At 41.0% G+C, this 12,987-nt stretch overlaps 1 protein-coding gene across 1 annotated transcript; it reads right to left on the bottom strand.

The window, feature by feature from the left end:
- Positions 1–37: 37 nt before the first annotated feature.
- Ino80b (INO80 complex subunit B) lies at positions 38–2,936 on the bottom strand. Its single transcript, XM_076832540.1, has 5 exons — positions 2,767–2,936; positions 2,348–2,540; positions 2,018–2,136; positions 1,656–1,825; positions 38–654 (listed from the first exon to the last, which is right to left on the bottom strand). Exons 1-5 carry the CDS (start codon positions 2,873–2,875, stop codon positions 124–126), a joined length of 1,122 nt encoding a protein of 373 aa, XP_076688655.1. The 5' UTR covers positions 2,876–2,936; the 3' UTR covers positions 38–123.
- Between the last annotated feature and the right edge of the window lie 10,051 nt (positions 2,937–12,987).

Below are 12,987 nucleotides of genomic sequence, written 5' to 3'. Positions count from 1 at the left end.
TGCCCATATACCACTCCCCCAAGTCCGTACAAGCTGAGACACTGGATGAAATTTAATAGGGTAGGGAAGACACTGAAAACTAGGCATGGGAAGAGAGCGCTGAGTCCAGGTTTGGTAACGGCCTTAAGTAGCCAAAAGGGGGGACCCTGGACCCTCGGGTCCCCCAAGCCGCATCTGCAGATTGATACGATAACACTGAAGGCTGCACAGCGCCTGGCCCGTGCGGGAGCAGGCGTACCGGCGCGGGTGAGGGCAGCCAGGGACAGAGCAGCGCGGAGGAGGGCCTGTTGGAGTTGGACGCTGAGAGACAGCAGCGGGGGCGGGGACGCCAGGTGGGAAGGAAAGAGTGGAACCCTGTGCCCCACTGCTGTAGCGCACCATGGGGGCCGGAGCTGCGGCCCGCCCTCCCCGCCGCTCGCCCCGCGCAGCCCCCCGACCTCCCCGCCCGCTAGGAGCCGCAGTCTTGGTGAGGCGCTCGATTGTCTGGTTCTTGTGCTCCTCCGCTCGCCGCGCGGCCTGCAGTCGCCGCTTGCGCGCTCGCTCCTCGCGTTTCAGCAGCATCTCCTCCGTGAGGGCAGGGGCCGGGCAGCCCCCAGCGACAGGCAGCGGCATCATCGGGGAAGGCTGACTCCGTGCCTTCTGGAGCAGAGCTCGCTGGGGAGAGAGAAGGAGTAGCATCTGAAAATGGAGCAAGAGGGAATTGGGAGGCCCGCCAGGTCCAGGGAAGGGACAGAGGGGACGTGGAACGAACATATAGGATCTTGAGGAATGCAGACCTGGGGAGAAGGGGAATTAATGAGCACCCTCTTCTGGGGTCCTTAATACTGCCTCCTCCCAGGTCTCTCCTGATATTCAGGTTTAGAGTCTCAACTCTCGAAGGGAAAAAAAAAATAGTAATATTACCTGCCTGCCCTATGTACCCAAACTCTGCCGCTCTTCTGGAGGTTTTTGTTGTTTTTAATCTTTTTATCTCAATAGATAGCATCAACTGGATAACTGCTCAAGCCAAAAATTCAGGGTTACCCATGATTCCATTTTTCATCAAATATCTATTTCCAAAATATATCCAGCATTCATCTGATTTCTCCATTTCCACTTTAAACTTGATTCCAATCATCACCCTCTCTTAGCTTCCTAATTGGACTCCCCTCTTCTATCACTTAAGACTCATTCTCCACATAGAAGCTAAAGTAATCTATTGAAACGCAAACCCAATGTTATTTCTCTGCACACAACCCATCAGTGGCTTAGCCACAATTTTTCTTCTCCTTTACCTTGCTAGGTAAGTTCCAGTCTCAGGGCTTTGCATCTATTGGTCCTTTTGCCTGAAGAGCACCTCTGATATTGGAACTATTACCGCTTCAAAAAGGCATTCCCTGAAGTGTACACCTAATGTCTCTTTGCCACTTTCTATTTTCACTATACAACCTTTTTCTTGTCATAAACTGTAGAGCATCTTGCAATTATTTGCTTATCCCCCCTCCCAACACACACACACACACACACACACACACACTCCCTAGACTATCAGCTCCATGAAAACAGAAAGTTTGTCTTTTCTCCCCATTGATGCCTCATTGCCTAGCAAAGTGCTTGGGACACTGCAAGTTCCCAATACACATTTGGTGAGTAAATAAAGAATGAAATTAACTTACTTGTCGAGCTGTGAGCAACCGTTCATTGATCTCCTTCTTGAGGTCTCCATTGTCATCCAGTTCCCCCTTCTCCAGGGCATCCAGCCACCTCTGTTCCTCCTCTTCTTCCTGGCCCCCTAACCCCCCTGACAGGTCCCGAATTGGCGAGGGGGACAGATTACTGTCTTCATCTGGGAAGGAAAGTTGGAGAGATATGAGTAGAATTGTTTAGATGAGGGCCCCTGTTTGGCCAAGTTAATTCTAGGACTTTAAAATTTCTCACCTACTTCAGAACCATCCCCCTTTCTTACTCATGTATAACAGCAACAACAACAACAACAAAAAAAAACCCACCAGTTTCCCCACCTCCAGGTCCTTCTCACCCAGCCAGGCTCGGTACTGCTCCAAGGGAACGCCTTCCATAGGTTCCTCTTCATTATCCACAACCATGAGAGGAGAGGGTGAACGAGGACCCTCAGGGATCACAGTGAAGGTAGGAACACTGCAGAGAGAAAACACTACTCTATAAAGTGACCAAGTGTTTCCTGCTTGGTATATACATCACAGCCTTCCCTACACCATTGGGTTTTGGCTGCCTAAACCTGGGACCTGAATTCACAGTGCCTTCTCTGTCTTCTAGAAAGCCCAGCCAGTTTCTACTTTCGCCTGTTCCTAAAGTTCCCCAGGGAAACTCTAGAACCTCTTGGCCTCACCTCTTGGTGCCTAAGACCTGCCCGCCCAGCTTGATTTTGAGTTTGAGCTGGGGCTTGGCGGGAGATGGCTGTGTGGGACCGGCCTCCTCTTCCTGATGGTGTTTCTTCTTGTGCTTTTTCTTGTGCTTCTTGTGCTTTTTCTTGTGTACTCCGTGGCCATGGGCACCCGCGAGGCTCAACTCCAGCGCTTCCCCTGCGGAAGGAGAGCTGTCAGCGGCGTTCGGCCAAACCGTGGCAGAGGAAACCCTGAATAATCTAACACTCATAAAGGGGACCCCCTCTTCCTGCGGTACTAGCTGTTGCCATAACGACAGCACCGCCTTTCTTCCTCCCACCTGTGGCAAGGTACTCAGGACGCTCCAAGAAGCATAAAGAACTCCTTTTCAAAGAAGGCCTAAGTTGGATAGGCAAATGCTTACCCGGCTCAGAAGCCTCCATAGCCCCTGAGGTGCTCCCGCGCCGCCACAGCTTACTCATGGGGTCCTCTAAGGGAAAAGGTCTGGAAATGGTCGGGAAACAAGCAGACATGCCTTTTCCGCCCCGCGGAAGAACTAACCCCGCAAAATAAACCTCTACTTCCGGTGCATGGCAACCATGTTTTTGCGGGGCACGCTTTGCAGCCAAAATCCTCCCCAAGAAACAACCATCCTTTCAACGAAAGTTCCGGGCTCTTTGAGCCAGAACGGCCCAAATGGGGCATGGCTTTCTCCTCGCTCCGCCTCTCCACTCTAGATTCCAGAACTCCACCAGAGCGAGCCAATTATTGCACTCAAGCTTGGTAAACATATACCCCAGACCAAATGTGGGAGCTAGGTTAAGAGAATACAAAGGTGAAAATGAACACTAACTCTTCTCTAGAGGAGCTCACAGTTCGGTGGAAGAATGCGTAAGAAAGTACATTGCCAGCAAGATGCTTAATAGCGTAAGTGCCTCAAGAGCCCAGTAGGTGGAATTTAAGCCTAAAATCTCATCAGTAGGGAAATAGACAACAATTAACGGTGTATCTATATAATTTAGAACACCACGTTGCTGAGAAAAGTTGAGCAATGTAAAAATTGACACAGCATTTAGATACCTGTGATTTGTAACACTTTGGAAACAATCCAAGGATCCTGATAGACATCAAAAATTAGTTTGGGGGATTTTTTCCCCCCCAGAAGTGGCTGCCGCGCTATCGCATTTTATGCTTCTGACATGAAGGAAGCAGAATCTTTACCTGGTAGATTTATTTTTGTGGGCATCTATCCACCGCTGGGTCTGGGACATCACTTAAGTGAAGGTCGGTGGAGTCGCAGAGCTGTCGAAAAGTTGTGCTGAAGAAAACAAAACATATCAGTGACAAATAGCCCAGGGTATCACAGATGGTCTTGCTATGGCTTCCTTGACTGGCCTCAAACTCTTGGGTTCAGATGATCCTCCTGCCTCAGACTTCTGAGTAGCTGGATCTACAGAATAAGACTGGTTTTGTGGGGAAATGAAGCGATGTATTCCAGTTTTAGAAGACCTGAATCTGCTGTGTTGAAAATCGCCTTTTCTTGTCCCTTTAGGAATGACAGAAATAAAAGCAAATGAGTAGTTTTAACAGGTGTTGGTATTAAGATGGTTTACTGTAATAAGAATGGCTTCTGCTTGCTTCACAACTGAATGAAGGGAGATAAGGACAGGTACTGGTAGTAGCAGAATCTGAAAGAAGGGAGATAAGGACAGGTACTGGTAATAGCAGAAATGATGAACAATGAAGACAAAACCACCAGTTTGAAGAGATTATGAGTATCATTTAAATTATATATAGTCATATATAAATTATATATACTTATATAATATACATTGTAATAAATATATATAAATATTATATAATAAATTAAATTTATTATTACGTAATTGAACCCTCTGAGATTTTTTCTTTCACATATTATAGATGTAAAACCTGAGATCATATTTCACTAAGAGCCTACTTCCTAGACTTGGTTTGTGTTTTTGTAATGTAGAAGAGGTGCTATGAAATCTTGAATATTACAACTTTGAAATCAGAATAGCTGGCTCCAAAGCCAATATGTGATTGGATTTTTTTAATATTTAATTTTTAGTTTTAGGTGGACACAATATCTTTATTTTATATTTATGTAGGATTGAACCCAGTGCCTCACATACACTAGGCAAGAATTCTACAACTAAACCACAACCCCAGCCCCTATGATTGGAATTTTTTAAATAGCAATTGCATTATTTTTTCTAGAATTATGAGGCTTTTTAAAAACATCACCACCTAAGTTTATTGACTCTGTTGTCACTATTTTTAAAGCTTGTTACATTGTATTTTACTTTAAAAAAATATTTTTTTAGTTGCAGATGGACACAATACCTTGATTTTACTTATTTAGTTTTATGTGGTGCTAAGGATTGAACCCACGTGCTAGGCAAGCACTTTACCACTGAGCCATAACCCCAGCCCTGAATTCTACTTTTTAATATAAATCACTCAGGTTTTCTTAAGCTTCTTTTTTTAAAAAAAAAGTTTTGAAATACTGCTCTTCTTGTTAAAAGAATTGTTATGATAAACCTGAAAAAGTGAAACATCTTACCCAAAGAAACAACAGATTACAAATGAGCCAGCTTCATGGATCATATATGGAAGTAATTAACTATAAAGTTTGCAGGGCCAAGGGCACAGTTCAATGATAGAGCATGCTGATGCTCAAGCTGTGTCTGCAGGACCACATGAGGAGGAAGGAACAATGACAACAGCAAAAGTCATGACATTAGATTTATAAATACTAGTCTGAGGAAATAGACAAATCCTATCAGGTACAAAGGCAACTGAAGTGGACTCTTTAAAATATGCAGGGGTATGGAATCTAAAGGGAGATCTTTAGTCAAAGATTTTATTTTAGTGAATTAATTGCATCCTACACAGACACACCTGAGCAAACCTGGAAAAAACACATTTTAAATAGGAAAAATGTTTTTATATATGTTCATGAAGTTTATAGTTTTGGTAAACAGATCATCAGAAGAGAAACAGGCTACAGCAAAGATGAAGAGCAGGAGTTGGCAAATTCTTTTAGTAAAGGGTCAAATAGTAAGTAGACTTTATTAAAAAGTAGACATAGACTGAATATGCCTGTATTCCAGTAAAATTTACTTAAGAAAGCATGTGGGGGGGCCATAGTTTTCAAATCCTGGAAAAAAAGTTGGGGGCTGGAAATACAATTCAGAGGTAGAGTGCCTGCCTAGAATACATGAGGGTTCCATCTCCTGAACAAGTCATGGTGGCACACTTTTGTAATCCCAGCAACTGGGGAGTCTGTGGCTGGAGGATCCTAAATTCAAGGTCAGTATTTTAGCAAGAACAGAAGGGACAGAGAAGTTGCTTAACTTTAGAGTACCCCTGGGTTCAGTTCCCAATACCAGGGGAGAAAAAGAAACACAACAAGGTATATCTGTATGTGTTGAGAATTTTTTATTTGTTTTAATTAGCTACACATGACACTACAATGATCTTGACATATCATACATTTGAATCAGATTGTGTTGATAAATTTTAAAAGTTTCAAGATAATGTGGTTCCATTTTTAAAGGTATAATCCACTAGCTGGCATGGTGGATTCATGACTATAATTAGTCCCAGTGACTTGTGAGGCTGAGTCAGGAGGATATCAAGCTCAAGACCAGTCTTAGCAACTTAGCAAGACTTGTCTAATAAATAAATAAATAAGGACTGGGGATGAACTCAGCGGTACAGTACCCCTGGGATAAATCCCTAGTGCATAAAAAAGAAGAATTGGGGGTTTAGGCACTTTTACTATCTAGGTCTGTAATGTACTTTCTTACAATGTACATCACATTTGCAATTTAGGAATAAACAACACCCATATATACATATTTATATATATGAGTGTACAATGCAAAGAAAGGAAATAACTTATTTGAGAGACATTTCAATGATAAAAATTATCAAGTATCAATATGTAGTTATGTATGAGAATTGAGTAAGAAGTCAATGTAGTAGAGTGATTAAGAGATTGGACTTTGGAGTTATACAAGTCTATTATCGGATCCAAGTTCCAACATTTATTATCTGTGCAACCTTGGACTCAAAGTTATTTAAGCTCTCTGAATCTCAGATTTTAGCTTTGTAAAATGGAATAAAGTAGGATCAATTTTATAGGGTTCTTTGAAGGAATAAAGCAAATCAAGAAAGCAAAATATCTAGGGTAGTATTGGCACATAAGAGGTTTCTAGCAAATAGTAATAGTTATAATAATAATTAATGACTTTCATGTTTCTAGGTAAAGTATATAGAGGGAATGTTTCTTTTTTAAAAAAATTTTTTATAAAGAACCCAGGCACTTTGCACATTTTAGGCAAGTACTCTATTACTGACCTACATTCCCTGCCTTTTTAAAAATCTTATTTTGAGGCAGGGTCTCCCTGGACAGGCAGTCAGCTGTTCATTGGGTTCTTTTTCTGGTCCTTTTCCTCTTCATCTTCTTGCACTTTTTGGACTCTTATTTGCCTCCATCCCTTGAGGACTCCATTATTGTACTGATGTCATCCCCACTCACACTTTCAATATTCGGTAAGGTTGAGAAAAGGAGGAATAAACAACACCCATATATACATATTTATACATATGTGTGTGTGTGTGTGTGTGTGTGTATATATATATATATATACATATATATATATGTATATATGTATATATATATACACACACACACACACACACACACACACATACACACACACACACACACACACACACACACAGCACTGAAGCTGTGACCAGCTGTGTGCAGTCCTGTAGGGGGCAGGTGGAACTCTGAGGAGAGGATGCATTTTTGAAAGCTTTGAAGGTAATATTCCCATGTCACTGGGAGTTAAAGTGAAGAATCACTCATAATAAACAGTTGGAGAAGACCTAAGAGTTTATAACTTGCTTTCATATGGTTTCTTTCTTTTCTTTTTTTCTTTTTTCTTTTTTGGTGGCACTGGAGGTTAAACCCAGGGATGCTTTACCACTGAGCCACATTCCCAGCCCTTTTTGTGTTTTTCATTTTGAGACAAAGTGTTGCTAAGTTGCTTAGGGCTTTACTAATTTGCTGAGGCTGGCTTCAAACTTGCAGTCCTCTTGCCTCAGCCTCCCAAATTGCTGGGATTAAGACATGTACAACCAGGCCCCACTCGTGGCCTTTTTCTACCCTAACCCTCATGATAATTCTCAAAGGGAGTTGTTCCCATCTTACATGAGGAAACTAGGACTGGGGTTGTGGCTGCGTGGTAGAGCGCTCACCTAACATGTTCAAGGCCCTGGGTTCCATCCTCAGCATCACATATAAATAAACAAAATAAAGGTATTGTGTATGACTACAACTAAAAAATAAATATTAAAAAAATGAGGAAACTACAACAATAATTGTTGATGAGGATGTGGGGGAAAAGGTACACTCACATTGCAAATTGGTGCAACCATTATGGAAAGAGGTTTGGAGTTTCCTCAGAAAACTTGGAAAGGAACCACCATTTGATCCAGTTATTCCACTTCTCGGTTTATACCTAAAGGACTTAAAATCAGCATATTACAGTGATGTAGCCACATCAAAGTTTATAGCAGCTCAATTCACAATAGCTAAGCCATGGAACCAACCTTCAACAGACGATTAAAAAAGTGATATATTTATATAGTGGAATATTACTCAGCCTTAAAGAAGGATGAAATTATGGCATTTGCTGGTAAATGGATGGAGCTAGAGAATACCATGGTAAGCAAAATAAACCAACCCCCCAAAACGAAAAGCCAAATGTTTTCTCTGATATTCAGATGCTAATTCACAATGGGGGGATGATAGGGAAGAACAGAGTTACTTTAGATTAGGTAGAGGGGCGTGAAGGGAGGGGACGGGGTATGGGGGTACGAAGGATAGTAGAATGAATCAGACATTATTACTCCATGTACATGTAACTATATGACCAATGTGATTCTATATAATGTTCAACCAGAAGAATGAGAAATTATACTCCATTACATATGAAAAAAATGAGGAAACTGAGGCTCAGAGAGATGAAATGTCTTGGCAAAAGTCACACAGTTAGGGAATAACAGAGCCAGTCTCAAACAGAGACTTCCTGACACTGGCCTGGTTCCTGGCCACGTTTCAGCTACATCCTGATGTCCAGCAGGGAGGAAGTAGCCACAGTAAGTGATGACTGACTTCATTATTTTGTTTTTAGGGTCTTTTTTGTTTGTTTGTTTATAGTAGGAGGGATTTAAACATGTTTAGGGGCTGAGAATTCCTTCTGACAGAGTTCTTAGCCCTTTCTTTTTTCCTCTTACTCCTCCTCCTCTGCCTCCTTTTGTTGTGTGTGGGGGTACTAGGTATGAACCCATGGCTTTTCTGGTGCTAGGCAAGTGCTCTATTGCTTAGCTGCACCCCTATCCCTATCCCTTTTTATTTTTTTGATATTTTATTTTTTAGTTATAGTTGGACACAATACCTTTATTTTATTTATTTATTTTTATGTGGTGCTAAGGATAAAACCCAGGCCTTGCACGTGCTAGATGAGTGCTCTACTGCTGAGCCACAACCCCAGCCCCATTTTTTTTTTATTTTGAAACAGGATCTTGCTACACTGCAGAGGCTGGCCTAGAACTTGTGATCCTCCTGCCTCAGCCTCCCAAGATTGCAGGTGTGCACCACTGCACTTGGCTCTTGCCTTTATTTTTAAAAATTAATTTATTTTGAAATATTTCCAATTTATAGAAAAAATGTAAGAAGAATACAGAGAACTCTTATCTTCTTATGCCAGATTCTGCAATTATTAATATTTACCTATGCTCGTATTGGTTCTCATTTTTTTTCCTGATCAATTTGAGAGCAAATCTCAAACATGATGCTATTTCATTCCTAATTATTTCAGAATGTATTTCCTCCAAACAAGTACAATATTCTATAATTTTCATGCAACCTTACCAACTAGGAAATTAATCTTGAAACAACACCACCATCCAATTCACAGATTCCATTCAAACTTCACAAATGTGCAATATCTCCTTTTCCTTTCCAGTCCAAGTCCAAACTCAGAATCATCTATTACATTTATTTATCACATCTCTTTAATCAGTTTCAATACAGAACACTTCTTTATTCCTATCATGTCTTTCATGACCATTATAATTTTAGAGTATGGTGTTTGATTTTGTAGGATGTTCCTCAGCCTGGGTCTGTCTGGTGTGTCCTTGGGTCCAGACTTATAAATTTGTAGCAGAAATACCATGCACACAAAAATTATGCTGTGGTCTTCTCAGTGTTTTATATCAGGAGACATATGATGTCAACCCATCCTACCACAGATGATAACCTTGGTCAAGATAGTGTCTGCCAGCTTCTTCCACTATAAGTCACCCTTTTTATCTTTGTAAATAACAAGTATTCTCAGGGGAAACATTCTGAAACTACCTTAGTATCCTGTTCTCCATTGAACCTCTATCCATTGGTACATTATTATGTGCTGTAATAATTGCCAAATGGTGACCTATATTTATTATTGTATTTATATCTATCTATTAGTTGGCATTCAACTTTAAAGAAGAGATGTGCCCTTATATTTATTTACATATATTTATTTATACCTGTATAGATTCCTGTTTCTTTCAAATCATGGGTTGAATCCATTGATTTTGTATGTGTGTGTGTGTGTGTGTGTGCGCACACACACGTGCAAATGTGCAATACAGGGGCTTGAACTTGAGTGAGCTCTACCACTGAATGACACCCCCCAGCCCTTTTTATTTTTATAAAATAAGTTGCTCTGGCTGGCCTCAAACTTACCATCCCTTTGCCTCAGCCTCCCAGTAGCTGGGATTATAGGCATGCTCCACTACTCTGGGCCTTTGCTATCATTTTGATGCTCCTGTGTGTCCCATATTTGATTAGTTGGCATCCTTTGGGCTTGCTTCTGTTTCCTCTTGATATATCTCTATCATTTTCTGAGTTTTTTGTTTGTTTGTTTGTTTTTTGTTTTTTTTTTTAACTTTCAGACACTACAAAATGTTTGGGCTCATCTTGTACTTTTCCCAGATAAGCAGTGAGAACCAAGGCAGGCTAGAAAACAGGAACATTTAACTGAGGTTATGCCAAGACCACCCTGAATTCATGCCACAGGAACTTGTTGGTGAGGATTTCCTGCTGGTACCACCATCCACTCCTCAGGGGCTGCAGGCACAGTGAACATATCACCAACTCTCTCTAGGACTCGTCTGTACTCCAAGATTCAAAGTCCAGTTGGGAACATTCCAGTTGTTTGACTTAGGTCAAGTGCTTACCCCTGGACTGTGAAGAGGTAAGAGGGAACATCAATGTTCCCCTAATCCTTCCAGTATTGTCCTGTGGGAGACTGCAGAAATAGGAAGATGATTTTTATCCTTTGTGGCTCAGAATACCTTCCTCAAATATCTACTTCCTAGTCAGGGACATATACTTACAGGCATAAACAAAGGGGAAAGTTGGCAAGGCTATGCACCAGATCAGGGGCATGCTGGTAAATGTTTAACAAAGCTCCTCAGAACAAAACAGCACCGATTTGTAATGTTCACCTGTTTCCCTTGTGTGCTATTCCCAGCATGGAGTTTCAAACGTGACATCACTGAACACAGTTGGGAAGAGATGTGCAATAGCACCTCAATAGATAGCATTTTCACCATACAGATCCTTACATGAAAATGTCCTCTCAAGAGATAACAGCAAAATGTACTAAAATGATCAGGAAGTGATGAGTTTTTAGTATTTATCACCTTTGCCTTAATATAATTTATTTAGTTGTAAATTTATGTCATTGAATTTTTAATTAAAGCAGTGTTAACTGACATGCACAATTCTGAAAAATTCAGCCATTGTTCCCTATAAACAAGTATATTTTGAAACATTACTGAATCAAACTCACTCAGTGATTTCCTCAGGGAATGGATTAGGGAGAGAGGAAGATATAATTTTATTTATTTATTTCTGCTTTCTAGTATTTAAAAAATAGCATTAGTTTTTTTAAATGTATACATATTTTCAAATATTTTTCAAATAAAACTTAATTTAAAAATTAACCCGCAGAAGGGCTGGAGATGCAGCTTAGTGGTAAAACACCTGCCTATCCTGGCGAGGCCCTGGTTTCAATCCCTAATCCTGCAAAAAATAAAGATAAAATTGGGTGCAGTGGACACCTGTAATCACTCCTGTAATCCCAGCAACTTGGGAGGCTGAGGCAGGAAGATTACAAGTTTGAGGATGGCCTCAAAAACTCAATGAAACCATGTCTCAAAATCAAAAATAGAAAGGATTGAGGTAAACTCAGTGGTAAAGCACTTGTCTAGCATGCACAGGCTCTGGGTTTAATTCTCAGTACCACAAAAATAGATAAATAAATCTAAAGACATTTTGGTCCTTCCTTCTCCTCTCTTGATAGAGAGTAATGTGAGCTGGCTTCACTGTTGCAACTCCTCCAACTGCTGTCAGCAAAAGGCTGTCAAGTTATGATCTCTAAAATATAATTCTGTGTCTCTCCTTTTCAAAATCTCAGCCCAGTGAGTATAAACTCAGGCAAGATTTCAACTCAACTGCCACAGTCTGTCTGGGCTCAACATTCTTTCTAAATATTTTTTATTTTACCTTTTGCCTGGGTCTTTTTAAAAAAAATTATATATATAAATTTTTCAGTGGATCTTTATTTTATTCATGTATTTATCTGAGATGCCAAGAATTGAACCCAGGGCCTCACACATGCTAGGCAAGCGCTCTACCACTGAGCCACAACCCCAGCCCTTGCTGGGGTCTTAAACCAGGAATTTTCGATTTGGGGGCTTGGAGGGATTGTTTTGTTTCATTTTAATTTGTTTTAATTCCTCCCCCCAACACCCTATACTGGGGATTGAACCAGGGATGCTCTACCATTCAACTATGTCCCTAGCCTTTTTTATTTTTTATTTTGAGACAGGGTCTTGCTGAGTTGCAGAGGCTGGACTCAAATTTGTGATTCTCCTGCCTCAGCCTCCTGAGTTGCTAGGATTACAGGCATGTATTACCACACCTGGCTTTTTTAAAGATGGAGTCCTGATAAATTGCCCAGGTTGGCCTGGATCTCCATCTTCCTGCTTCAGTCTCAGGAGTAGCTGGGATTCTAGTGCATGCTGTTGCTGTGCCTGGTAGACCAGGGTCACAGTGCCACACTCCCTAATAGAAGGGGGCTGCCAAGGGCCTGTGGAGAGTACATGGTATGAGCCTTCAGCTAGTGCTTCCACAAGTGGCACTGATTCGAATCAATCTCACATATTCTGGGTAAGAATTCATTTGTCGAGAAAAAGTCTCTTTTGCTGAAAAACAAACATTTGAAAATAATTGTTTTAATCCAACAAAATAGCTCTTAGTCAAACATTCTCAAATCTGCTTGCTTCTTTTATTTACTTCAACAGATGTTTATTGAGCACTTGCTGTGTGCCAGGCACTGGGGATAAAACTGGACAACAGACTGTCCTTCCCTGCTAAGCTTACAGCTTAAAGGAGTGATAGTTGATATTTGAAGAAATTAAGAAAAAATGTTTTCTTCTTTCCCTTCACTCATCCTTTGAGGTTTATCTCAGGTGCCATGGACTTTTT

Source organism: Callospermophilus lateralis, chromosome 14 (assembly GCF_048772815.1).
Source record: "Callospermophilus lateralis isolate mCalLat2 chromosome 14, mCalLat2.hap1, whole genome shotgun sequence".
Lineage (NCBI taxonomy): Eukaryota > Metazoa > Chordata > Mammalia > Rodentia > Sciuridae > Callospermophilus > Callospermophilus lateralis.
The sequence above is the reverse complement of the archived record's forward strand: the minus strand, read 5'-3'. Positions and strand labels throughout refer to the sequence as shown.